This window comes from Drosophila biarmipes, chromosome 3R (assembly GCF_025231255.1).
Source record: "Drosophila biarmipes strain raj3 chromosome 3R, RU_DBia_V1.1, whole genome shotgun sequence".
NCBI lineage: Eukaryota > Metazoa > Arthropoda > Insecta > Diptera > Drosophilidae > Drosophila > Drosophila biarmipes.
In genome coordinates this window covers 15,450,144-15,477,907 of record NC_066616.1, presented here as the reverse complement: position 1 = coordinate 15,477,907, position 27,764 = coordinate 15,450,144, and the positions used below count along the sequence as shown (strand labels likewise).

Here is a 27,764-nt window from a genome sequence, read left to right as displayed (position 1 = left end):
ATACAAAATTTGCATAGTTGTTGCTGGGCCTCCAGGGAGTGGATTCGGATTGGGATTCGCTGTGTGGAGGGTCCATTGCCGGCACATCTCTTTCTCGCAGATACAGCTTCGGTCATAAAAGTATGGCCAAGCCTTCCTGCGGGGCCTTATCGCCATCGCCAGCTTGTCATCTGGCTTGTTGGACACATGTTGGCCACAAAAAGGGAGTGGAGGCCGTGGAAGCTAACGGCAGTTGTAGTTCCCCGAGACCAGGGTCCCGGGGCAGAGTTATGTCGAGGCGAGTCAAGTGCCGACCAGAGCAAATTGCTGTGGCAGCAGTTCATTCATGGCCAAAACAAACAGCAGGCCAGCGCCTGACTGAGCTGCCCAAAAACCACAAGAGGCAGATGTGGGGAGAGAAAAGATACATACATATCTAGAGAGATGGCAAGGAAAAACTCTTTTAATTAATTCAAGGAATTTTCCATGTTATCGTTTATAAATATTTAAATTAATTACCCTTTTAAGAATTATTATAAAAGCCTAAACGGGTTTTCAAGTTATGTGGAGCAAACGACACCATCAAATTTTAGTTTTCTTCCTCTCTTCTAGACTAGTTAATTTAAAACCTAATTTACACCTCTAACAACACAGTTTACCTGCATATAGATGGATACGAGCGATACATTTGATAAACGACAGGCACGCCCACCCATTTGCTAACGTCTTCTTGACCATGTTCCTCAATAAGCACTGAGGAAAATTATTAAGAGGAATTGAATTAGAATTTAATTAGAATTTAAAACCCTGTTAATTAAACATTTTTACATGAAGGAACCTTAACCAACATAAAATATATTAATATCTTAACTATTTCTTTAATTTTCTAAAATAATAAAAACAATATTACATGTTTTAGTCCAAAATTTCTTTCTGTGTCCACTTGAGAAAACAAGCTTTTGATAGCGTCTGTAGCGAAGTGCTGCGCCTATTTGTTGACCAGTCTGCAGATGGGCTTGGCTTTGGTTCCCCGTCTGTCTCTGGGTTAGTTAGTCATTCCGGAGGGGCTAGGAGTGCCGGAGGGGCATGCCACAGTTCTTACAGCTCGGCCAGCCAGTGTCCAGCTTATGCCATCCAGCACACGTGCCACATGTGCGGTCAAGTGCGCAGCTGCCAAGGAGATGAAGAACTGGAACCAAGAGCGCAGAATCAAGAATTACGAACCGAGCACGTTTCCCACCGCTGACTGCTGGTTTCCCAGTTTTATGATGCCAGTTTCCAGTTAGCCAAGGTCTCACTATCTCAATACTCTTCTCTTTCTTAAATTAAACCTTATAAAGAATGACTAACTAATAAGTGTTTTTGACTTGGTAAAGATTTAACACTTTTAGTTACTTAAAACAAAATAGGTCAGTTAACTGAAGAGTATAAACAAAAAGTCCCAGACTGCTGACCAGAAGTGAGAACCCATTTCTTTGATAGTTCAGACAGGCCCTCGCCATAGAATAAAAATGGGCTTATTACATCTATAAGAAAGGCTCCCGAGAGTATACAAGCTGCGGACTGGCCAACTCAAGTCGGCTCGTCTCTCGACCCGCTCGTTCGTTTTTCACTGCCAACAATTTGTTGCATCCACATCCGAGTGGGCCGAGATAGATGGGCCAGGGGCGGAGGAGGGGGGCGGGGCAAGCGCACAGCATCGCAAACCTTCAATGACTGATGGCGACCTCAATGCAAGCCACACGTTTCCGAGGCTTTTTTCGGCTTCTCGGTCTTGGTCAAAGTTTTTTGTTTTTCATCTTACTATGGTGGAAGCTGGTACGTGCGGTTTTTCTTTTTTTGCGGTTGTAAATTTTGCAATCAAATAATTTTTCATTCGCTTTTTCCAGCGATCCGCTGGCCGCAACAGCCCCGCGCGGAAAACACCAATGCCGACCTGATTTTTCTTTTCATTTTCGGGTCCGTGAAGAGGCGGGTGGAAAGTGTTTGCAGCTTGACTTTGGCCAAAACGTTTTGACCTTTGCCGCCGCATCGTGTTCGAACATTTAAACGGAAGTTGATTGCCGCCAAAGGTTAAGACCAATTTCCGTTCGAGTTTTCTAGGAAACGTTAAGAACTCAATTTCCATCTGATCAGCAGCTGTTGTTGCCGTTCCTTCGTTTGTTGATGCGGTTTAGAGTTCATTTCGCTGGTCAATTGCTCGGGTCAGACGTTTAGTTGCCTGTTAGATGGTTAAGTAAGTTATTTTTTTGTCTTCGACCAGGGATAGTTGGTCGATCAATTGTCCGGGGACTTTGAGGGCGAATGTGAAGGGATTTCGGAGAGCTATCTGAACAGTATACTGGTGCAGCAGATCGTTTAGCTAATTGGGGATAAATCTCTAGTGGTTCAAAACATTTCTTATGTTTAGAAGATTTTTTTGCTTATATCAATACTTTTATACTACTTACAAGATCGTTTCTTGAGTCTTTTGTAGTAATTTTAGTTAAAACAATTTTGACCTACTAAATAAACAAAAGACTCAAGACACGAACTTGTAAGTAGTATGTAAGCTCGTGTCTTAAGTCTTTTGTTTGTGGGTCCGTAATAATTAAATAAAATACTATCAAATGACAGTTATTTTAAATTAAATTTACTAACAATTTTTCCAATGCAGTTCCCACTTATAATTGAACTATTAACCAACATCAGCAACACATTAAGCTGCAAACAAAAATCAACTGGGAGGTCATAAAATCAGTCGGCTGTCAAAAATTCGCACTAATTCGTTCGGAGTAACCGTTAAAGGCTTTCAGCCCGGTTGACTGACATAGCAGTAATTATAATGCCCCCACGGCCGATCTCCGTCGGCTGACATTGTCCATTGTGCGGCCTGCTGACCATTTACAAGCCTAAATTACAATAGCGGCCCATTGTGCGGCGCGCCCCCGCACGTCGTGTGATGGTGTTGGGGCCCCTCAGGTGTGTGCTCCCAGAGGTGGGTGTATGGGTGTATCTGTGTCTGTGGCTGTGGGACGGTGGGCATTCAAATGCAAACGGAGCAGCGGACCACCGTTACAATGTGGCTCATTAAAAGCAAAATGCTCATGTAGCAGCAACAATAAAACGCCGGCCAAACAAAAATGTGTAAAATCTGACGCGCAGTCAAACAATAACAATGGGAGACTCAGATTCAGATATAGAATACGGCATCTGAATCGGAATGGGAGTTGGAATGGGAATGAGTGGCGTTTCTGTTTGCCATAAAATATTTCACGCCAATTTCAATTCCCGATTCACTCAGGTCTGTAGCGCCCCAAGGTACACTCAAAGTATGGGGATTTTATTGGAAATGTTTAATGTGTTTTATGATGTTTAAAGTTTAGAAACCTGGACCTAAAAAGTCTGTATAGTGTGTCAAGAAAAATATATTTAACTTTTTTAGTACCTTGTACAAGGGGAAATGAGCCTAATAAATACACTCGTTAAAAATACTTGTTTAAAATATTTATTCAAATTGTTAATACTGAATCTATTTTAAAATATTTCCTAGAAAGTAATATTATTTTACATACCTCCGTATACGCCTATTTAAATTTACTTTTTATGTAGTTCGCATATTTTTTAATTATCTTCAAATAATACCATTTCTTTTATTTTGTTCCATTATTTTCCCTTAGTGTACTGATTGGTATTCTGAAATTCACAAAATCAAAGTCGGGCTTGAAACAAAAACAAAAATCCCCCGAAACTGTGCCAACAAAAAGTTGGTAATGAGAATGAGCATGAGCATCCAAAGACTCCACAATTACAATGGCAGAGCGAGAGAGCGGGAAGGAGAGAGATACCCGCTGAGAGGGAGAGAAAAGCCGGGCTTCGGCAAAAGCGGTTCGGGTTTTGCCGATCACGGAAGTATGTCAGCAGGTCTCTTCTGGCCGTCTCTCGGCTAACGGTAGTTTTTCTGCCTCAGCCGCTGCTCTGTCGCCACGCTTAGCTGCGCCTGCTTACCTGGCTTGACGCCGACGTCGGCTGAGCCGCTGTTGCCGCTTCTTCTTCTTCTTCTTCTTTCCGCATGCTAGCGCAACATGTTGCTGGTGGATCCAGCGCCAACCTGTTGAAAGCGAAATTTTCTCTTTGCAGCTGGACAGTGTCTAGCTTTGATTTCTGCCTCTGCCACTGCCTCTTCTTCGCCGTCGTCTTCTTCTTTCTTGCCAGGCCTCGAAATCAAGTTAACTGTTTATGCTCAAAAGAGAGAGAGAAAAAGGGGGGAGTGTTGTTGCTTTACCGTTTCTTTCATTTCATTTCGTTTTGTGTTCCAACTAGTTAACCAAATGAACTTATACACTCAGAAAAAATAATGATTTAATAAGATTTTTTATTTATTTTTAAAATTTTTTTATTTTATTAATCACAAATTCTAACATTCTAAAATTATGTTTAAGCATTAAACACATCGATCCCAATTTTAAAATATTTTTAAAAACAAAGAATTTTATTATAATTTCCAGTGTGTCCGTTTAGTGTGGGCCGACTTTGCTTCTTCTTCCCATAGTTTTTTGGGTCTACACCTGTGTGTCTTAGGTTGCGCTTTCGTTGTCGGTCTTTCATATGATGTCGCTTCGGTGGAGAACTTCCACTTGGGCTCCAATCAAGCGTGCACCATCGCAATACAAATATCGAATCCGATCACACATTCGTGGCCAAATGCGTTCTCTTTCCCGCTTTGAGCTCCCCTCTCGCTCTATCGCCACCAATTTATATGCTAATTTAACTGATTATTAATGTTTTGACCCAAATACCGGCTGGAAATTATTATTGGCCGATTCTGGTATCGATTTTAGTTTCTTCTTCGTTTTCCTATGCGTCCCATGCCGCAGCTTCTGCTTCTTCTTCTTGTTTACGGACATTAGGGCTTATCGAATGTCTTACCTTAATCTCCTTTTGGGCTGGGGAAAAGGGGCAGGGGAGTGGGGTAAGCCCCGTGGAAAAATATATTTTTGGTCAACGGGCGGGCCGTAGTTTTGTTTAATATTTTCATATTAAAGAATCATTAGTGGGGACTATCAGGGGGTCGGGATCGATGTGTCAGGTTGTCAGCAAGTGCAGGGAGGCAAGGTGGTTGGGGTTCTTGGTTGGGTCGGCAGGAACCTGGTATTAATTATGTATGGAAAAGGTGGGGTCATCACAGCGGATGGCTAGTGTAAGCTTAATTGTGTTCCAAGCTTATTCTTTGTCTTAGAGATAATAGGGGGGTTTCAGAGATATTTTATCTAAGAGTGGATCAGTGAGCCAAGCTTAATTTTGATGAATGAAGATACTTTTGTGTTGGAACTTACAGGTTTTTAGGAGAAACTGTAATTAAGGTAAAACTTGATTATCATTTACCTCGCAGTTATGTATGCAGAAGTTCTTTAAAGCCATTTTTTCAAAGACTGTCAATAAAAATTTTAAAAAAGTTTAATATATTTTTAAAACAAAAATAAAGTTTAGTTAACATTAAGTTCTAACATCCTAATATGTAGACAGCCCTTATCATATTCTTCCTAAACCTTATCTCATAACTTAAGATGCGATTCCCCGTCTAATATCTTTCCAGCTGACACTTGGCCCTTGGATAGCGCAGGATCTGACAACCCTCGGATCGCCGGAAGATTCGCCTCGATCGCCTGGGTCCACTGACAATGAAGTTTTGCAGCATGAACGGCCCAAGTGAATCGGAAGTTGAGAGCCTGCTGATGAGCCCCTGCTGGGGACCGCCCCAGACCTCCGCCCAGGATCAGTACCTGCTCGACGGGCACAAGCTGTTGCTGGAGCACGAACTGGACTCCCTGCCCAGCGATGCGGACCAGAAGAACTCGCTGGACGTCCTGGACAATCTGCTGCTGAACGGATCGTCCCTGAACGCCTTGTCCGATCTGAAACCGCTGCCGCCCTTCACCGGCTACACGGGCCACCTGTCCATCAATGGCATCTCCGGCCACCATTACCATGCCATCGCCCAACGGCTGCCGGATGAGAGCAACAACAACTACATGCAGAGTGCCTATCACCCGCAGAACAACCAATCGAATCCCACATCCACCACGCAGTCGAATGGGGGCAGCAATAGCAGCTCCAACTCCAACGAGCACAACATAGTCTCCTCCTCCACCTGCTTGCCAGAGAGTGTCCTGAGTGGGAGCGGCGGTGGGGGCAACGATGCCTGCCTGGCGGACGTGAAGCTCTTCGCCGATAGTCAACTAGATTCTAAGCTTTACTCGGTGGCCGATAGCTGTGTGATGAATGGTTCCGGCTCGGGCTCGTCGGCCAATGGAGCGGGCAACCCCAGCATAGCCACCCTGACGCCCATCGACCAGGTGGCCGATTCCCTGCACAATTCCGGCGTTCGGATCTACAAGGATCTGACGGAGTACGTGGATATGAACTCCATAGACGACATAGCCGCCATTATAGGTTCCGCCATTGCGGACACCACGGTGCCCAATCAGCTGGACAAGGATGACAACAACGACACGCGGGACAGCTGGATGGATCTCGACGCCTGGATCGATGGCAATTGCATACAGCAGGAGTCGGCCAAGGTGCTGGTGTCGCAGCAGGATTCCCTGGGGGACTTCATGCTGCCGCACAGCCCGCTGCCCATGCACGCCAGCAGTTCCACGCTCCAGAGCTTACTGAGCCACGGTTACATGCCTCTCCTCCAGAATCGCCTGCAGAATGGTCCTCCCAATGGCAATTCCTCGGGCGGAGGAGCAGGGAATCCCGGAGCGGGGATCAAGGGAGATCCCCAGGCGCCCACATCTACCTCGTACTGCAACGAACTGGCGGCGGCCACCAGCAGCAGTTGCAGTCCACCGGGATCGGTGGTCAGCACAACGGACAATCCCAACGGGCTAATGATCAATCCGCGGTATCTGAGCAATCCGACCAACAACCAGGCGGCGGGGAATCATCCCCACCAGCAGGGTGGCTACTCCATGCAGAATTCGGGCCTGTCCCTCAAGGATAATGGCCTGTGTTCCCCAGACCTCCTGGGCAACTATCCGCACACGACGACGGCCAGCACGACGGGTTCGGAGATGAGAACTGGGGCGCCCAAGGCCAAGCGATCGCGTTCCCAGAAGAAGTCCAACCAGCAGCAACAGCAGCAGCAGCAGCAACAGCAGCAGCAGGGCGAGGGTGGTGGTCCACCGACAACGCCCCAAATGAGCGCCATCTCGCCGTCCGGCTTCAGTGCCAGCGATCTGAGTGGCCTGCTGGGCAAGGAGAAGCCCGTGCACCGGTGCAGCATCTGCAATCGGGGATTCCTCAACAAGTCCAACATCAAGGTGCACCTGCGCACCCACACGGGCGAGAAACCCTTCCGCTGCGACGTCTGCGCCAAGGCCTTTCGCCAGAAGGCGCACCTGCTCAAACATCAACAGATACACAAGAGAATTGGGCGTGACTGACGCTCCTCCACGAGCTTTTTGTTATAGACGAACAACCAAGTAGCATCTCCCAGGGAGAGGCGCCATTCGCAGCACAGAAAAATAAGATTAGATATGGTGGGAACGGAACTGGTATAATCACCGCTTTTCAAAAAAGAAACACCTCAATTTCGTCCTTAAAAGGTGGAATTTGCAGAGTTCTTTTTAGAAAAGTTGAGGTTTTATGCTTACTGTACTGCCAAATGCTTAACAAAATATATCCCTGCTCTCTGATAGTTAGAGAATTGATTGAAAATATCTTTGTAGATCTAAAAACAAATAGTTTGGTTTTCAAAAGTGTGAAAAGTCACTCAAATCTCTAGGGATTTCAAATCTCCTGAAATTGTGCCTTAATGTAGCAATGTTTTTTTGCAGCTATTCTAGTTCACCAAAAACCCTAGAAATTGTTTTCATATCACTTATGAGTTTGTCAGCGAATGATATATTCTTTGTTCTGTTAAAGTTCTTGTTAATCTTATAATTTTCTGTAATTTGGATTCTCCAAGGATCTAAATTAAGTGCTGGGTGCGTTCTCCCTGCGTTCTCTGTGTGCGTGTGTGCCAGTGCTCGGCCAGGATTATGTCTGAGTATCGCTCAGAACTCGGAGATGGTCCAGTCTATATATACATATTATATGGATAAATGCTTAAGAGGTCACGCAGTGGCATACACACACTTTTTGATATTCGTTGTTGTTGGTTGCTTTTGATCTCTTCGCTTATTCGTAGTTAGTGAGAGTAAAGGTTAGAAAAATATCAAACAGTTAAAAAATGTTCCATTAAACACTTAAATACTTCAAACAAGTAAGAAAAAAATTTAATTTTTGAAAGGAAGATCAAAATTCCTAAGCAATATTTTTGGAATAAAAGAAAACCCATACCCATGATAGATCCTGAAGATCAGTTTCGACAGGTTACTTACCATCAACCTACTACCTCCAACAAGATCAGCTTTTGGAACCCTTTTTAGCACACCATGACCAGTTCTTTAGAGATAGCGAAAACCCAAAGAGACCACAAGCAATGTAAGAACAACGAAGCGTCCAATTGTCATTCTGCAACTGTTGTTCTGTTTTGATGCAGGGTCGCGAACTTCGAGCAACAAAGGTCCTGGCACAGGTAAATCGTATCTAATAACAATCTAGACAATAATACCAATTAAGGAGGGGGGAGTAAGAGGAAGTTGTATAAAGTTCTGAATGTTGTCTGTACCTCATCATGTTGAAAACTGAAATAGTGACGCATACAAATTACATTTTAATCTAACACTAATCACGCAAAAGCAATAACAATTTTAAATTAATTACTTTTAAAATGTACAAACCAATGGAAAAGCGCTATTCTTAAAAATGTATAGGTCTAAGAATTTTTAGCGGGCTTGGCAAAATATTATTGATAATAATCAGTTTGCAAAATACGAAACGTTGATGGAGAAAAATCTAAACCGAGATCGATGGAAATGATGCAAATCGTTTAGCAATGTACTCAAGTAATAAACTCGATTTAATTTAGCCAATATCGTAAAGCGTTGTTAATTTGTTTTTTAAAAAGTTTGTTGCTAAAGTTTTAACGTTAATCTTAACCTTAAATTATGTTCGATATACCCGAAATTATTTATCATTAATCCTTGGACACACTCAGCACCCGAAAAGAACCAACAATTAAATAAACCATAAACTAGTTTAATTCTAATTTAAATGTATGTGTAATTTCATTAATGAGAAGACAATATTAATTGTGTTATTTTAGTTATCGTGCAATTTTATTTATTTTTACAAAAGCAAACTTGAATTTTGTTCAACACATTTCGATTTGTAAATATTTATTTCATAATTTTAATGCCTAATATTTAATTAATTATATTTAAATAAATTCAAATGTCATTCAAAATGTGCAAAACAAACTAAGCCTAAGATTGTTACTGTGTTTTCTTGTGTTTGGTACCGCATGTCGTATGAGTAATCTGTATGGTAATTTCTGCTTTAGATGGAATCTCAAAGGTAAGTGAGTGACATTTGGGTGTTGCCCCATTGCTTATGCCCCGCACGCCCCACGGACCCGCTTTTAAGGTCCCATTAGCAACCTGACGGCGTAGCATTGAGGCACGTTTGGGTACAAAAATAAAAAATAAAATGGAGTAGTGGCCACAAAAATATGCGAGCCAAGTCAAGTTGGGACCAAGAAACCAAACCAAACTAAACCGAACCAGCCAGTCGGGCAGAATCATTATATTGACCACAAAGAAAGCCAGGCGCAGAAGAAAGAGCCAAAGAAAGACCGACGAAGTGGCGTAGAAACGAAGCCCACTCAGTTGTGGGCTATGTATGCCTGTGTGGATATGTACCTCACAGATACGACTACGACCACAGTACAAGATAGAGATACAGAGACGGAGACGGAGAATGCCATGCATACTGTGCCACTGACCCAATTTCCAGACTCGTTTCCACAGAGAACCGCAGCGGATTTGAAATGTTAAGATACTAAGATACTTTGCTCTTTCACCGCAGCCCGACTGGAGGTAGACACCGATATATACCATACCCATATATACATGTACATATATAAGGTGTGTGTATGTATATGCGAAGTGGGGTCTCCGGTTCGCATCCGCATTTCTATGCCGCCGCCTGTGAGTCCGAGGAGAGACCCCATCTTCTGGCGCGCCTGCCTCCGCTTCTTGATGTATCTGTAACTCGTTTCAGTATCTCGCGCCTTGTATCTGTGGCACTTAAATTTATGCAACATCATGGCTGCTGCTGCTGCTGCTGCTGCTGTTGCCTTTATGTTGCTCTTCTGCTGCCTTTGCTGTGGCTTCGTTTTGTTCTAATCAAACTGTGCTACGTGTTGCGGCACGTCGCCTGTCATGGGTTAAGCTTTTGTTATAATGGATTAAGCTTAAAAAAAAATAGTAAAAACAACTGAAAATTACAAGGTAAAATACAAATTATTATTTATACATAAACACCAAATTCCAAAGTTTAGCCTCAAATTTAGAACAATATTTTTTAAGATACAAAAATTAAAGAATTCCAAAAATATGAACATTTTTTCTTTCTCTGCATTTAACTTCAGGTCATTAATTTAGAGGTTTTGGCAAAAGAGAACTTAATGATGTCATTTGAAATGCATTAGAAACGTAAAAGACAAGCTTCTGGGGAATTTCTTTTATCTGTTTTCTTCTTCATTTTTAATTAAACTTTGTGTCAATTAAAAGTAATTTTCCACTCTCTCATCTCTTAGTTTTCGGCCACTTAATTGCAGCCAGCTAACAATGTGGCTAGGCATGACCTAGATTTAGGTGTCGGCGTAGATAATATGAATGATGGGGAATCCTCAGATTGAAGCGCCCAAGATTGAGATGCCTAAGCAGACATTTAGGTTGGGCTAAGCAGCTTAGCAAGCAAACATTAATGAAGATGGAGAGTAAAAAGATACTTTAGAGATTGGGCCAAATAAAAAAACTTAGGAAAGCTATTTAAAATACTAAGTATTTTGATATGAAAGAAATTACAAAAATATATAAAAAAAAACACTTACAGTCATCTAAAAGAGCTCCCAGCCTGCGGAGACCAGCTTCAGCTGCTTTTCAGTCTGCAATTTGCCTCAGTTTATTTTTGGCACATGCAGTAGCTAAGGCAGCCAGAAGAAAATAACTTTTCCCCCTCGAACTCTCCAGTTCCTTCGCTGATTCACTCCTCGACTTGACAGACAATCAGGCTAGCTGGTCTTTTTATGCGCTTCGATAGGGTATGTTGTTTGCTACAGACATAATATAATATCTATACAGGACTAAAAGCAGAAAATAAAATCTAAAATAATATAAACATTTTCAAAACCATAAAACCTTTTAAACAACCATTATATTTTGAAATTTTATTTTTTAAACGTACCAAACAATTAATATTTTATTGAGTGCTTATTGTGTTTTTAAGATTGGCTAATCAAATATGTTGGTATTTCCAAAACTGGAATATATTCGTTTAAAAAATTAACCAATAGTTAAAATAAAATTAAAAATTAATATAAGTGAAGTAGTAGTAGTTTTACAAACGATAAATAAATATAAAGGGTATTTATTAATATTTTTGGATGATAATTTTTCAGCAGCGACAAAACCTTATAGTATGTTTTTAGGTAAGGGTATGCTATCTTCGCCCATCTAAGACTGCGTTTCCTGGCCTTTGTTTTTTGTGCAAAATAGCAAATCGGGCGGCGGTCGCTTGGACGATCGTGTCGTGTCGCATATTCATATTGTCCAGCGGTTGCAAGTTGCTGGTTGCTATTGCCGATGTTGCTGCTGTTGATGTTGCTGCCGCTGTCGGCTGGCTGGCTGTTTTGCGCTGTGGCGCAGTTAAAGACACAATGACCTTGGGTGAAAGTTGCTCTCCATTTCTATTTTGTGTGTGTATTGTTGTTTGTCTTTTTGTTCGTGGCCCATTGCTGTTGCCGCTGCCGCTGCCGCTGCCTCTGCCATTCCATTTTTTACCCCCATATATATTGTTATTTTTAACGATTTTGCCTTATTTGCTACGGTCGCCCCAACTTCTTCCCTTTTTGTTTACGGCCGTGATTTGTGTGTGCTGTGCTCGGCTCTATTTGTTTGGATTGTGTTTTTCCCCCATATTGCTGCTGTTGGATTTGATTACTTTTGCTCTTGATTGAGACTTTGATTGATGCCACAGTGGGCGTTGGGCGGTGGGGGGAGGGCAAGGCAAAGCAGAACGGAAACGGATCGCGTGCCGGAAGTGGAGGAGCTGAAGATCCATACTTGGACTTGTTTGGCACGAATTTCGCAATGTTCATAATTTATGCACTCGCTCTTTTTCGGCAATTAAAAAATTAAACTCATAACCCAAGTGCAACTTTTGATTTTGCAACCATAGCCGCACTTGTTCACGCCTCGCCGATCGGCTGACCAAGATTCTAATGAGAATAAATCATGTCTGTAATAACATTATAATCAATTATTAATATTTAAGTGTTGTTCTGGTTTTATTATGGTTCTTTTTCTTTGCTGCCGAGCTGCAAACTTTAATTAGCAGCAAAAGCAAACAGTGCACAACGAAAATCTTATGAAATACGCAATTAAACTTGATTATTGTTACGAACCAAAAAATCAGAAGGCAACACAGTTTCAAAGCATTGTAACAAGATCAAAGGCAAGAATACACCGGATATTAGGTATTTATCGCAGGGAATTATCGCTTTAATTATTTATATAAGAGCTTAAATTACAAAATGTAATTTTTAACATAAAAAAATTATCAAATATTCCAAACAATAAATAAATAATATATTTTAAAAGTGTTTAATGTAAGTTAAAACTCTGATAAAAATTCATAATTTTAGCTTAAATATAATTATCCTCCAAGCAAATTTAATTTTAAATTATTAAAAAATTGTGATCTCAATTTCGTATTCATAGTTACCCCCAAAACCTGGGATAATCCTAATTAAAAAACTTGTTTATCTCAACCAGTATCACATACCAGAACTTAGTGCTTATATCTAGTCACAGGGAAAGTCTTTAAGCTCGAAGAGAAATATTTCACCATTTGTTCCGTTTCGTTGTCAAGTTCGTGGTGCATTTTAATGGCACACACGATGGATGGCCCAAAAACTGGTTGAGAACGGTTCAAGCCAAAAATCCAAGCAGACGCGACGCGACTGCAATTAATTTACAATGCACAACGGCACAACAACCACAGAGGTAGCACAACAGCAACAACAACAGACGGCGCGTGATCTATGCGACCAGTGGTCAGTGTGGGGCTGCGAAGGGGGTTTCCAGGGGTCTGCCGGGGGCTTTCGGGAGGGGGACGGGGCTCGCCTCGCCGACTGGCCAGCGACAAGTGACCCCATTTTTATTGGAACCTCTAAACGTGCGTTGCTGCTGCCGCTGTTGCTGCCGCTTGTTCTACTTTGAAATTTCACTTTTCAAATCCGAGCTCGTGTGTGTGAGTGGCGGACAAGCGAAAAAATAATTAATAAGCCAAACATAAAAACGTGCGAGCATGCGTGAGTTCAAAGTTATTTCTTGGCAAGTTCGCTGCCTAAGTCTTTTGATTTGCAGTGCACTGCAAGTCTGTGTAAAATATACGACAATAAAGGAGGCGAAAAGAGCAGCCAAAACAGTAACAGAAAAGGCCAGATGAAGCACAACAATGCCGCACGAAGTATGTTGGGGAATATGGCAAGGGGCAAGGGGCAAGAGGCAAGAGGCACAGCCGCGGCCACAGCTATATCAACCAATGCAGCCAGAGAGCAAGACCAAGGCAACAACATTGACGATTTAACCTCAAACTTCAAAGTGTCACTGTCATGGCCCTTTTTACTACTCGCCGTCGAGCCACAGCCACAGCCACAGCAACAAAGCCATCCGTCGTCTTCGTGGTCGTCGCCATAACCTGTTGGCAATTCAGTTTATGACTTTTTTGCCCGCCACCGTGGGGCAAAAATAGCCAAAATGCACTTAGAACTAAATCAATTATGGAGGATGTCACAGGAATCACAATCATTATGTTTTTTCTTAAATATAAATATTTTCGTTGTTTTAGAGTGCTAGTTTATATATAATTCTATAAGATTTAAAAGCTTATAATGAACCAAAATATAAAATATTTCAGTAAAATAATATAATAATCACCAATTCTGTAAAACAAATATGGAATTTTTACAAAATAATTTGAAAATATTATAATATACATAACAACATTATACTTATAAAAATATATACATTTATAATTAGGAAAGCATTTGTTTACAATTGTGTTAATTTAGCAAAACAGTTCTTTTTAAATAAATTAGTCTGTGTTCTGATAAATATTTTTAAATTTTAAAATTATATTTATAAAAAGATTTTAAAAATTGTTAAATTAAGAGAGAGAGCTTTCACCGATGCCTTGGCCCACTGTTCCTGCTCACGTATTGCCTCCAAAAGTGGGTCAACATGAAACAAGCCAGAAAAGAGTAAAAAAAAAAGCGGCAGCAGCCACAGCAACAGCAACAATACCAATACCAATACCTATGGCAACTGCAAAGGCAGCAACAACAACACCAAATCACGCTGACGAACTGGCTTAAAGAAAGACTGGCTCGAAGAAAGCACTCACACCAGCACTCAACCGCTCACACAGACACATAGACCGAACGACTTGTTGAATTGCCAGAGCTTAAAGCAGTTGTAAATTTATTTTTGGGGCTTGGCCTTTAGGAATTTATGTAAACCCGTCGTCATAGTCCCAAGCGCAGGGCTAAATCAAGCAAAGGCCCCTGGGAGGCTGGGTGGAATGGTCCATGGATTCAAGTTAAAATACATTAAATTTTTTGAAATAATCATTCTTATATTGGTTGTCTTAAATACGAAATATAAAATAAAAATCGTTCACAAAATATTAGACAAAAATATTTTTTTACAGAATATAGACAATTTGTGCATCTTAATTTTCTAGAATCAGAACTGAAATACGGACCAGCAAGAAAGTAGAATTTTAAAACCTAAAAGTTGTGTGAAAATTATATACCTTCATTAAAGATGTTTTTTTATAAATTCATTCTTATGTATTTGCTTTTTTTTCTTAAACAAATTTTTTTAATTAAATTAATTTTTGAGTATATTGCAGCTATGATATGTGAAAAATAGTTAAAATATTTGTTTGTCTAAATTAAGTAAGCTTTTATATATTAAGCAATTAAACTCAGGAATTAAGAAATATTTGAAATGAAAATTTAAGGAGATTCTATAAGGGTTAAATGAATAGGGTATCCGCTAAGCCGAGTTCATCAAAGTTCAGAACCAATTTTTGGGCGCTGTTTCACGCGTTAGTGCCTTTTATGTCCATGCCAACCTCGATAGTATCGCATGGCCAACGTTTCTTGTGCCAGCTCTAATTGTTTTTTAAGCCCGCAAAAATGGACATCCATCTTTCGCGTGCTGACTGTTGCATGCAACGGAGGTGTTTGAGCAGTGTGTGATACCGATTTTTACTTATTCTGTTTTTTTTCAAAACAAAAATATAACGTAATATATACGTTTAATACCTTTTATAAATATTTGTCTGTTGTTATTGGTTAAATAAACAATCAATTACGGGTAAAGTTACTCCAAGAAAAATGGCCTCCTCCGAGGCCAAGGGTAAAAACCCTTATTCGGAGCTGAGCAACGTTAAAAGGCCGAAATTATCGCCCTTAAATAAAAAGAAAAAACCTACGGATAACAATTTAGTAGAATCGGAAAGCGAAGAAGTTGTGATGAAAGAAGTCATTGACCCTGTAAGTCATCCGAGTCCAACCAGCCAAGTAAGTGGTAAAGCTATAACGGATCCTGCTAGCAAAGAAGAGAAGAGAGAAAGTGGAAATTTGGAAAACAACGGATACTCGTACAGCAGCGCTCACAAGGGACCCTTTGTGGTCTACATAGACAAAATTGGTGAAACCAATGGCGAAAACCGACCTAGAAGAGTTCCTATAAATCCTCTTGAACTAAATGCTGTCCTGCTAAAATTAAATATTAAAGATATAATTTCAGTAAATAAGATTGGTTATGGGCGCTGCAAGGCTGAGTGCAAGTCAGCAACGGCAGCTAATAGCATCCTGTCCTCAAATCTTAAAAGTAATGGTTACGAACCTAAAATTCTTAAGCATTTCATTTTTAAAATGGGTATTATTTTTAATATTCCGACAAAATTTTCCGACTCTGAACTTAAGGAGTACATTTCTTCTCCAGTACCTATTCAAGAAATAATTCGTGTGAAGACTAAGGACCGAGACAATAAAGATATTTTTATTAACACTCCTAGGGTTAAGATTCTTTTTAAAGGTACTCAAATTCCCAACGAGATTGTCTTCCTGTACACCAAAATTAATGTTAGTCCATATGTTCCTTTTAGTCAATGTTTTCGTTGTTTTAGATTTAATCACTTTGCTCAGCATTGTAAACAAACTGAACAAAAATGCAGTAAATGTTCTCTTTCGCATTCAAGAGAACAACAATGTAATCAACTCGTTTGTGCCAACTGCAAACAAAATCACCCAGCCACCTCTCTTGAGTGCCCTGCTCGTAAGAGAGCGTACGCTATCCAGAAATGTATGACTATTGAGAATTTATCACGAAATGAAACGAAGATTAGGTACCCCTCTCTCTTCCAAATTTTAGATGAAGTCGACACCAACGACTTAACCCACTTCCCCCAGCCAACATGGCAAAGAAAATCTGCCAATCCAGTGTTACAAAATAATACCAAAATAGCTACCCAACAAATATTTGCACAAAACCCTTTTAATAAGGTTGTTAAGAACTCTCTTAACAAGAAAAACGAAGATAAAAATTCACGCGACACTATGATCAGCTGGAAAGCTGCTCTTTATGAACATGAGTACACTCCAAACGAAAAGTTTTCTCTCATTCATTCTAATCCACCTAGTTCCTCACCCTCTAGTCAACCTTTTTTAGACAATCCAGCTCTTGAAGCTGCGGAGAATAGCTTAAATCAATTAGCTTCTGAAATATCCTCATTTCTAGTCAACGAAACAACCAATTTAGTACCTGAATCAAGAAACTTTTTAGAGAATTTAAGAAACAGAATAGCACTTACAAACTCAAAAATTGATTTGTTCAAAATTAATCAACTTGTTTAATTTTGAATAATAACTTTTTTATTTATTTATTTATCTATTTACTTATTTTTCTGATTTTTTTTTTTTTTTTTTTTTTTTTTTTCTGTTAAATTAATTGTTTTTTATTTATTCGTTTTTCTTTTCTCTTTCATTTGTCTATCTGTTTTCATTTGAAAATAAAACATAAAGTTATATTATTTAAATGACAATAAAAATCCTACAGTATAATATTCAGAGCTTAACTGCTAATAATAACAAACAATTACTAGAATTATTCTTAGTAAACAATAACATAGACATAGCAATTTTATCAGAGATATGGATTTCCAATAATTCCATGTGTAGCTTGGCAAATTATAATTTTGTATGTAAGCCGCGTAACGATGGTTATGGAGGCGTTGGAATTTACTTAAAAAAACACATACGCTTTAAACAAATCAACTGTGATATTAGCTTAGAAGTCATTGGTATCCGTACAATTAACCTAAGAAATAATATTAATATTTTCAGTGTCTATGCTGCTCCCAGCACAGACATTAATTCTTTTCAACAAGGCTGCGATGATCTATTTACTATTGCTGCTCAATCGAGTGGTCTAACTGTCATAGGTGGTGACTTCAATGCCAAATCCAGCATTTGGGGTAATAATACTCAAGATGTCAGAGGCGGTATTTTAGAAAATTCCCTCTTACACTCCGGTTTCTTTTGCCTTAACAACGGCTCTCCAACTTACTCCCATAACCCATCCTATACTTCAACACTCGATCTCACTTTCATTAATAGTAGCAATCTTTGTTCTAACTGGTCCTCAATAAATTCTAAAATATCAAATAGCAATCATTTCCCAATCTTAATTGAAATAGACCAAATTTCTGCTTCGACTAATATTATTAAATTTAACCATAATAAAATAATCAAAGACTTTTCCAAAATTCAAATTACAACGTTAGATAGCATTTCCAACTTATCCCAAACAATACACTGTAATAATTCAATTAAAATAAATACAAACAATAGATATGTTCCAAAAAAGTATTGGGACGAGGTATGTGAAAAATTGTTTAGATTAAGAAACGCGTGCAGACAAAAATATTTTAAATCCAAACTACAATCTGATGCTATTGCCTATATTAACAGTAATAAAAAACTTAACAACTATTATTATAAAATGAGAAAAGAAAACCTCAATAAGCTAGCAGAAGACATTTCTAACCCCTCTTCTCTGAAAGATATGTGGAACAAAATCAAAAATCTTAAACTTTTTAAACAAATTAAACCGTCAAACAGTGCAATATCTGACTCAGAACATAGAGATTTTCTCAATCAAATAGCCACAGCTCCCAACACTGCGATGTGTCCTGACGTATCTTTTTCTCCTGATCTGCTTTATAGATATACCAACTCTAATTTCTCAGCGCGTGAACTTCTTGACTTCCTTAACTCTCGTAACCCAGACTCGGCTAAGGGTCTTGACAACATTTCATACAGAATGCTTCTATCTCTACCCTTAAGTCAAATAGAAAAACTGGTATCCCTGCTAAACATTACTTTAGACAATGGGTTTATTCCAGATCAGTGGCGGAAAATAAGGGTTATACCTGTTCCCAAAAAAAATCTAGACTCTTCAATTATTACCAACAACAGACCTATCTGCCTTCTAAGTGTGACTTTTAAGTGCTTAGAAGGTTTGATTAAATTGCGGATGGAAGAGTACATTAATAAAAATAAAATTCTGCCACCAAGATCCTATGCGTTCAGAAAAAACCATTCTACTGCCCAATGCATCAACGATGTAATAAATAACATAGCCAACCTAAAAGCTCGTGGTTTCCACGTTACCGCAGCGGTTTTAGACTTAAGTAAAGCCTTTGATGCCGTCAATATCCCTATTCTGGGTAGCAAATTAGTTAGTTTGGGTTTCGACCACAATCATATTTATTTCATTATAAACTTCCTTAGTAAAAGAGTTCTCACTATGGGTACTGCAGAGATAACTGTAAACAAAGGAGTTAGTCAAGGTAGTTGTCTGAGTCCAATCCTCTTTAATTTATATACAGCTGAGCTTCACAGCTTAAGTAATGACCATGACAGTATTCTGTTCCAGTACGCTGACGACTTCTTTCTAGTCTGTTATGACAAAGTCTTTTCGATGGCTGAAGAGAAATTAGAACAAAAAGTAAATAGGTTTATGGAACTGTGCAATATTAATAATCTTACTTTTAATCCAGACAAATCAGCCACCATTCATTTTAATCTAAGAAAAAAACCTTTAAGTATCTTGTGCAATAATATTATTTTAAAAAATGTAAATAGTATAAATTATTTAGGTAGAGTCATAAGTTCAAACAACTCGTCTGTTCAGCATGTAAATAAAACGATCTCTAAATCGAATCAAACGAATATGTTTATTCAAATGCTCAGTGGTTGCCGCTTCGGAGTACATCCAAGCAAGTCACTACTCTTTTATAAAGCATTTATTAGAACTAGATATGAATACGCCTGCTCCTCTTTTTCAAACATATCAAAATCAGTACAAAACAATATAAATAAGCATGCTAATTTCCACCTTAGAAAGGCCTTAGGACTTATTAAATCGACTCCAATTAATATTATTTATAATCTTGCAGCTGAACTTCCTCCAGCTTATAGGATTAAATTCGCTACAGCGAAGGAGTTGGCCAAAACGTTCGCTCATGGACTACCATCTGCGTCGCTTCTGTCAAACTCCTTTGTAGCCAAAAATACTAGTTACAGTAGAATTTATGCTGAATTTAAAAATATCCTGGATAGTATTGCTCCTATTTGTCCTTACTCTCTGTCCACACGCAAGATTTCAGTTGACACAAATTTCTTTAAAGGTACTTGTACAAATAAAAAAATGGCAAACGAGACTATAATTCTCTCTTTATTTAAAGAAAAAATAAGAAGTTTAACCTCAAAAAATATGGAAATCATCTTCACGGATGGTTCTGTGTCGGAAAATTTTACAGGAGGTGCCTTTGTCCACTTAAATTCCAATTCGATAAAAAGTTTCTACACCGACAAAAAACTATCGTCGCTGACTGCTGAACTCACAGCCCTAGAAAAAGCCATTGACTTCGGTATTTCAAAAAAGTTCTCCAAAATAGCAATTTTAACTGACAGTCTTGGTGCCATCCAGACAATAAAGAACACGAACTCCAAAAACTGCATCTCTCAATGCATTCTGAAAAAAGTCATAAACAACCCAACCCTGCTATCCATAGAATTTCACCACATTCCAAGCCATTCCAATATTTGGGAAAACGATCTCGCAGATACAGCGGCTAAAAATGCTAAAATTAACGGCTCTTTCGCACCCGTCAGATGGACCCTTAAGGACGCAATCAATCATATGTTCGCGCAAATAAAACAAGACTGGGAGCGTGAATACAGTCTGTTCTCATTAGAGCGTAACAAGGGTTACTCTCTCCTCTCACCATATACCACTTCCAAGCCTTGGTTTAAAAACAAAGAACACCTATTCAACCGTATAGAAACGAAGACTCTAAACAGAATCTTAAGCGGACATGCTTTTGACAAATACACACTTTCCAAAATGAAAGTCTACGATAACGCCCTATGCGATTCGTGTAACGTTAATGAAGACATTTCGCATATTTTGTTAAATTGCTCAAAATATACACCAACAAGACAAAATTATCCAACACTACTTAAATATAACGATATCTATCGTTTACTTGGAAATGAACCAATTGAAAATTGGACATCGATTACCAGTTTCATTCGAGCTGCTAATATTAATATCTAATACAACACACTCCACACTGCTCATTTAACACACTATAACACCATCCACGCTTATACCAACTCACAAAATCTCAAAATTAAAATTTCTCACACATATTGATAACATTTTCATCGCTTATCGTTCATCGTCATCGCTCATCGTTCATTGTCATCATAACATCACCAGAAACTACTGCACGATATTTACATAGCTGTCCATTAAATTTTGTTTTTCTTGAAATTTAATTTCATACATTGGCAGTGGCGTTAACCCGTTCCAACGGGGCGGCCAAATAATTCTTCCCTCTTCACGGAAGGAAGTAACTTAATATTTAAAAAAATAAAAAAAAAAAAAAAAAATGGACATCGGCGAACTGCTGGCGTTTAAGGTGAATATTAGCGGATTTCCGAGACATAACCACATCTAAGCCTTGCCCACCTGTAGCCGGAACAGACGCCAAAGCGTCCGCACGAGGACGAGGACGACGACTTCAATTTGGAGGCCGCGCACGGAAAACGGGGCGGTGGCGATGAGAAAACCAAACGCATGCGGCGCATCGCCGAAGCCAAGGAGTCGGCACACTATTCCAAGCAAGCTGGTGCCTCTGGAGGATCCTCCGCTGCCACCGGCACGTCCGCCTTCGAATTCGACCCGGAACTCACCGAGGAGGAGCGCCTGAACATCCTCAAGTATGTGGAGAACGAGGAGGCCGATGGCGATGTGCTGGACGAGCAGAGCCTCAAGAAACTGATCCTGGTGTTCGAGAAGCGCAACCTGAAGAACCAGGAGATGCGCATCAAGTTCGCCGACAGTCCCGAGAAGTTCATGGACTCGGAGGTGGAGCTGCACACGGTCATCCAGGAGCTGAAGGGCGTGGCCACGGTACCCGATCTGTATCCCCTGCTCGTGGAGCTCCACGGCCTGCACAGCTTGCTGGAACTGCTGGCCCATCAGAACACCGATATCGCAGTGGCTGTAGTGGATCTGCTGCAGGAGGTTACAGATGTGGACATTCTGGGCGAAAGTCAAGAGGGTGCCGAATCCCTGATAGAAGCCCTGCGGAAAGAGCAAATCTGCGCCCTTCTCGTCCAGAATCTGGAGCGACTGAACGAGCAGGTCAAGGAGGAAGCCGATGGCGTGCATAACACCCTGGCCATTGTGGAGAACCTCACCGAAATCGATGCGGAATTCGTCAAAGAGGCTGCCGAGCAGGGACTGCTCGCCTGGCTGCTGAAGCGCCTGCGCGGCAAGTCGCCCTTCGATCCCAACAAACTGTACTGCAGCGAGATACTCTCCATCCTCATACAAACCGAGAACGACAACCGATTGCTGCTGGGCTCCCTAGACGGAGTGGATGTGCTTCTCCAGCAGCTGGCTGTCTACAAGCGACACGATCCCGCCAGCAACGAGGAGCAGGAGTACATGCAGAACCTGTTCAATTGCCTCTGCTCCGCTTTGATGGCCCGCGAGAATAGGGATCGATTTCTTAGCGGCGAGGGTCTCCAGCTGATGAACCTTATGCTGCGCGAGAAGAAAATGTCGAGGAACGGCTCCCTCAAGGTTCTGGACCACGCCATGGCCGGCCAGGATGGCAGAGACAATTGCAACAAGTTCGTCGAGATCCTCGGTCTGCGCACCATCTTTCCGCTCTTCATGAAAACCCCCAAACGCAACAAGCAGCGACTGATCTCCGCCGACGAGCACGAGGAGCATGTGACCTCCGTGATTGCCTCGATGCTGCGCAACTGCAAGGGCACTCACCGCCAGCGAATGCTGGCCAAGTTCACGGAGAACGATCACGAGAAGGTGGACCGCCTGCTGGAGCTGCACCTCAAGTATCTGGCCAAGGTGGAGGCCATCGACAAGGAGATCGATCAGCAGGCCAAGGCAAGAGGGGAATCTATATTTATTTAATTTACATTATTAACCAGCATTATTACACAGGATCCCAGCATTGACGAGGACGAGGAGGCGGAGAACAACTACATTAAGCGGCTGACCGGCGGGCTGTTCACGCTGCAGCGCATCGACTACATCCTGCTGGAGGTCAGTGCCACCGGCGACACTGTCAAGCAGCGCGTTCTGCAGATCCTCAACTTGCGCGGAGCCTCCATGAAGACCATTCGCAGCATCATGAGAGGTAATTGCTAGTGTCATATGCTATAACCAAATATTAAACGCAACTCCCTGCTTAGAATACGCCGGCAACTTGGGCGACGGCGACACTGACTGGCGGGAACAGGAGCAGACCCACATACTATCTCTAGTCGATCGTTTCTAATGCTATCAACACACAATAAACAAAACAGAAATATTACAAAATTAAAACTTTTTAAAAAATACGATGAGGAAGTTGGTCAGAAATGTACTTCTGAAATTTAAGGCGATAAAATCAGAACTATAAAACTCATGTGGCGTGTTTTGTCTTTGGAATTTCAACAATGGCTTCCTTCTGGTGGTTGGTGTAACTTAAAAAATTCGGGCAGATCCCTCCCAAACATATCTTTATTTTTTGCCCTTGTCAGAGGACTCTCTCTTGGGGCAGATGTCTTTCTTCTCCTTTTTCTTTTCCTCCTTCTTCGTGCAATCGGCCTTCTTGTCATCCTTCTTGCCCGATTTTTTATCATCTTTCTTCTCCGACTTCTTATCATCTTTCTTACAGTCGCCCTTTCCCCTGAGGTGCAGTGGTTAAAATGAGTTAGAAACCATCTTAAAAATTAAATTAATATTAAACTAAACTAAAAAGCAGGTCCGGTTTAAGATTGTTTGGTGTTTTAATTTAAAGCAAACTAAATAGCATAATACACAAGATGGAACTGCTTTTGAAGCAGTGTCGCAAATCAATAAATAAAAATTAAATGAATTTTTGCAAAAATCACAATTAAAACGTATTTTCTGTTCCACTTTTCTATTATTCACGTGCAATTAGTGTTGACTATTTTAAATACAATATAGAAATTGTTTAGGTGCAAAGGGAACACACTCAACTTGCTGGATTATTCGAATTATCTATGACATATCCTTAGGACTCTCAACAGCTTTAAACTTAACATTTTTGCAAAATTAATTCATCAATTGTTCGACCGATCGTTACGAATACATAATGCTCTAACTACGAACCGATGGCATAGTTTCATTGAGTAGTTTTTGTGTGGCTAGAGTAATGTTAGGGTTTGGTTCTACTTTTCTTGTCGACTTCCATCATTTGTGTCTGCGTGTGCTTATGAGGGTTGACTTAGCCGGTAACTGATGGAGCTATCTACTTTTGGGCATCGGGAATCTCGAAGTTGACGTCCATCTTCATTTCGCGGGCCAGCTTGACGATCTGCGCCAAGTGGACGGCCAGATCGGCAGCCTTGTCCAGATCGTTGCGAGCCAGAATCTTCAGTCCAGATGTCCGGATCAGCTCGCGGGCCTCCTCGACTTTGGTGCCCTGCAAAACAAATGATTTTATAAGACAAACAATGATTAAAAAAGATTCCTTAGCACTCACCTGAAGACGCACAACCACGGGCATGTTGAGGTTCAGGTCCTTGGTGGCGGAAATGATACCCTCGGCGATGACATCGCAACGCATGATGCCACCGAAGATGTTGACCAGAATGCACAGCACCTTCGGGTCGGAGGTGATGATCTTGAAGGCGGCCTTCACGGCCTCGGCAGTGGCGCCACCACCCACATCCAGGAAATTGGCGGGTTCGCCGCCGTACAACTTGATGATGTCCATGGTGGCCATGGCCAGACCAGCGCCGTTCACCATGCAGCCGATGGTGCCGTCCAGGGCAATGTAGTTCAGATTGTATTTGGCAGCCTCGACCTCCTTGGGATCCTCCTGGGTCCAGTCACGCAGCGCGAAGAGCTCCTTCTGCCGGAACTCGGCGTTGTCGTCGAAACGCAGCTTGGCGTCCAATGCAAAGTCTAGGGAAAAGCATGTTAAGTAATTAAAAATCAGGATTAAGTATATTTTTATTAAAATATAATGAATCAGAGCTTGTTAGTAGGTGATAAATACTTACAGCCTGGACAGACAACATGAAATCCAGCATAATGACATTCACAAATGGGTTAAGATGTTAGGAGAAATGGAATGATACATTAGAAATAGAGCACAACTAGACACTTTATAGAAGCGAGATAGCCAAACTTACAGCCAGACATGGCATCCTCGGCGTAGGGGTTGATCTCAACCAAGAGAGCATCCTTCTTGACAAACAGATCGTACAGGTTCAACAACATCTGGACGTGTGTGTCCTCGCCCTCACCGCCCAGGCCAACTTTCTTGATGATCTTTTGGGCCTGCTCGCTGGTCAGACCAGTGCCTATATCGATGGGCTCGTACAGAATGGATTCGGGACTGCTGGCAGCCACCTCCTCGATATCAACGCCACCCTCCTTGGAGGCGATCAGGACGGGACCCTGGAAATTCAATCGTTTTTTAGTAATTTAATAAGATTAAATTATTGTTTGACTTACGTTGAAGGCACGCTCCATCATCACGGCGAAGTAGAACTCACGGCGGGGGAACTTCCTCTCGGCAACCATGACCTTGTTGCAGATGCGACCAGCTGCTCCGGTTTGCTTGGTGACCAGCAGCTGATTGATCATCTTGGAGGAGATCTCCTCGGCGGTCTGGGGGCTGCAGAATAATAATGATGAAATATTTTCGCAGAATGATTAATCATAAACAACAACTCACTCGTAGACCACGCGCACTCCGCCCTTAAGACCATTCTTAAAGGTTCCCTTGCCGCGACCGCCGGCCAGGACCTGAGCCTTCAGCACCAGGTTATCTGTCTTCAGCTTGGTGGCAATGTCGTTGGCCTCCTTGCCGTTCTTGGCAACAGCGAAACTGCAAAAGAAGTGAGTCATTTAGTAGGGTAAAACATTTTTGGCAGCTCTTTTCCCCAATACATATTTGTTGATAAGAACAAAACACGTGAGTTCGCTTATCAGCGGACGTCAGAATTGCAAGCCACGAAGGCTGGGCTTTCGGTGCAAGGTTATTCGGTCATTTGAGAGATGAAAAGCCTACCTTTAGAAATAAATAATCGCATGATCTTGTGTTGGTTGTTATACATTAAATTCGTTTAAATTATTTTTTGTCTAGATAAACATATATTGAAAAGTTCAGTTAATTTAGTTTTTCTAGGATAATTATTATACATCAGAAATCAAATGGTTTTGGGGTTTATATTTAAAATACAATCAAAGTACAACTTAAAGAGTTACTTATTAAGTAATATTATTTTTATAATTTAGCTTATTGATTTAAGTTTTTTTTAAATTACTCTAGATTACATTCGCACTTCATCATCTTATCAAAACCCACGTCACTGACCCTTGTCACTCTATGCTGATCAAAGTGTAGTATAGAACTTGTTATCGCCCTTATAATCGGTGGCTGCGTTTCTATGGTTTGTTTACCCCAGCTAATTAATGCAAATATTAAGTTCAGACAAAGTCCGAAGCGAAAATAAACCGAAGAAGCCGTCAACGCAACGACAACGCGGCACTTTCGTTGAACTTTGGACGGCCACTTTGCGCCTGATTGTGGGTCGATTGATAATTCCGGTCGGTTTTGACTTACTCACCGAGGTGTGGGGATCTTGCTCTCGTTCAGGAGACTGTAGGAGACGTGCTCCTGGACATTCAGGTTCCTAAGCTGCTGAACGGCGATGGGGGCCAGGCCGAGGATCTGAAAAACAAGGAAAATAAATAGTTATTATTAGCCGAAATGGTATCCGAAGAAGGTGAAAATAAATAAAGATTTTTTGGGCCAACTTATTTGTGAAATAGACAAAATTTAAGCTCAAAATTAAAAAAATAGTCTAATCAAAATTTATACTTTTACCTCCAAATTGTTTAAAAATTTATCTTTTTTAATATATTATGATTCGACTATCTAATAAATGAAACCTTGATTCCAGTCACGAGGTCATTGCCAAGCAAAAACGTACTTTTAAGAAAACTGGTTCGCTGATTCATCCGAAAAACATAAACAAAAAGAGCAAGGGGCGAATCTGGGTTAAGAGCAGGTCTGGCCGGCTAACGGCGTGTTGCCGTGATAACCAAAACTAATTCGCAGATTAGGAATTTAATTAGAGGGCCCGGCGACGCCAGCCACTAATGATAAAGCAACAGTTGTTATCCGCCCATTGATAAAAAGTAAATTAAATGGAATAAATAAGGCTTTCAAGGTCCACACACACACACACACCAAGGAAAACCGCAGTTGCGTCACACTGACACAACAACAAAAAGTCAGGTGTCTTCGGGCGATCGTGACTCTCTTTGGAGCCAAAACATACAGCCCCCTAAGCTCTCTCTCTCTCTTGGGAATTATTTACTTAAAAAATCAAAGGGAATTTAAATTAGCACTGGAATAGCACTGTTTTGGACGATAAACGATCACCGCCAACGTATTTCCCATGTGAGAAGGGGACGGGGATAGAGGTGGAGAGAGAGCACCTCTCTCTTTTCGCCTTATTATGTAAAGCGATGGATTTTTGCATTTCTCAGAAAAGTGCGACCCTTAATTGGCAAACTCACCTTTTTGACGGCCGCTGGCCTGACGGTTTCGATTAGGGGACCGCCCGTTCGTGCCAAGAATGAAGCCATTTTGTTCTGGAATCGAATAAAAACGTACCACTAATGAGTTGGAGGCGAATTTTGACGTAAAGCTGCTTACTTTTTAGACTTTTATGCCGTCGCCTGCTGATGGAGGTGGTCAAACTTCGATAGCACTGGACTTACAATCGAAATGTCTAAAAAAAATGCGGCAAAGTCAACTCTGGGTTCGATACTCCGGTTAACTTAGCAGTGGTTCGAACCCATGTGGCGGGAACTTTCAAAGTTGTTCTGGAATTTAAATTTATAAATAATTCGAAGATTGTAGTTCTTAAAAAAGGTTTAGCTTGATTAAATCTCTTATTTCCATCATAACTACCTCTA

General features: G+C 40.9%; 3 protein-coding genes across 9 annotated transcripts in view; 2 read left to right on the top strand and 1 right to left on the bottom strand.

Annotated features, from left to right (window-relative positions):
• LOC108032065 (ichor) overlaps positions 1-8,760 on the top strand; it is a 36,892-nt gene extending 28,132 nt beyond the window's left edge. For all 5 annotated transcript variants that reach the window (XM_050888569.1, XM_050888570.1, XM_050888571.1 and 2 more), the window contains one exon: positions 5,555-8,760. In XM_050888569.1, the coding sequence (XP_050744526.1) occupies positions 5,640-7,409 (1,770 nt within the window). In that variant the 5' untranslated portion in view covers positions 5,555-5,639 and the 3' untranslated portion in view covers positions 7,410-8,760. The remainder of the gene's footprint in view (positions 1-5,554) is intronic.
• Positions 8,761-15,298: 6,538 nt separating this feature from the next.
• On the top strand, positions 15,299-23,223 carry LOC108031744 (beta-catenin-like protein 1). Of its 2 annotated transcripts, none has more exons than XM_044093390.2 (5): positions 15,299-15,349; positions 21,181-21,201; positions 21,258-22,700; positions 22,758-22,953; positions 23,009-23,223. In XM_044093390.2, the coding sequence occupies exons 1-5, from the start codon at positions 15,341-15,343 to the stop codon at positions 23,092-23,094; spliced, it is 1,755 nt and encodes a 584-aa protein (XP_043949325.1). In that variant the 5' UTR covers positions 15,299-15,340; the 3' UTR covers positions 23,095-23,223. The 2 variants fall into 2 exon arrangements, with proteins under 2 accessions (XP_043949325.1, XP_050745422.1); XM_050889465.1 differs by lacking the exon at positions 15,299-15,349 and adding an exon at positions 15,356-15,521 and having other exon boundaries at positions 21,075-21,201.
• On the bottom strand, positions 23,154-27,567 carry LOC108031745 (succinate--CoA ligase [ADP-forming] subunit beta, mitochondrial). 2 transcript variants are annotated; one of them, XM_050889466.1, is made up of 9 exons: positions 27,502-27,567; positions 27,363-27,437; positions 26,405-26,508; positions 25,510-25,662; positions 25,287-25,449; positions 24,962-25,229; positions 24,307-24,731; positions 24,077-24,246; positions 23,154-23,487 (listed from the first exon to the last, which is right to left on the bottom strand). In XM_050889466.1, exons 2-9 carry the CDS (start codon positions 27,429-27,431, stop codon positions 23,319-23,321), a joined length of 1,521 nt encoding a protein of 506 aa, XP_050745423.1. In that variant the 5' UTR covers positions 27,432-27,437; positions 27,502-27,567; the 3' UTR covers positions 23,154-23,318. The 2 variants fall into 2 exon arrangements, with proteins under 2 accessions (XP_050745423.1, XP_043949334.1); XM_044093399.2 differs by having other exon boundaries at positions 27,363-27,508.
• Positions 27,568-27,764: the final 197 nt, after the last annotated feature.

What these genes read in the sequence shown, in the direction of transcription:
- LOC108031744 (XM_044093390.2), top strand. An exon ending in GCGAACTGCTGGCGTTTAAG is followed by an intron (nt 21,202 to 21,257) that starts GTGAATATTAGC and finishes GCCCACCTGTAG; the next exon opens with CCGGAACAGACGCCAAAGCG. An exon ending in CATTCGCAGCATCATGAGAG is followed by an intron (nt 22,954 to 23,008) that starts GTAATTGCTAGT and finishes CTCCCTGCTTAG; the next exon opens with AATACGCCGGCAACTTGGGC.
- LOC108031745 (XM_050889466.1), bottom strand. Translation starts at nt 27,431, where the DNA reads ATGGCTTCATTCTTGGCACGAACGGGCGGTCCCCTAATCGAAACCGTC. An exon ending in AGCAAGATCCCCACACCTCG is followed by an intron (nt 25,663 to 26,404) that starts GTGAGTAAGTCA and finishes CTTCTTTTGCAG; the next exon opens with TTTCGCTGTTGCCAAGAACG. An exon ending in GGAGTGCGCGTGGTCTACGA is followed by an intron (nt 25,450 to 25,509) that starts GTGAGTTGTTGT and finishes ATTATTCTGCAG; the next exon opens with CCCCCAGACCGCCGAGGAGA.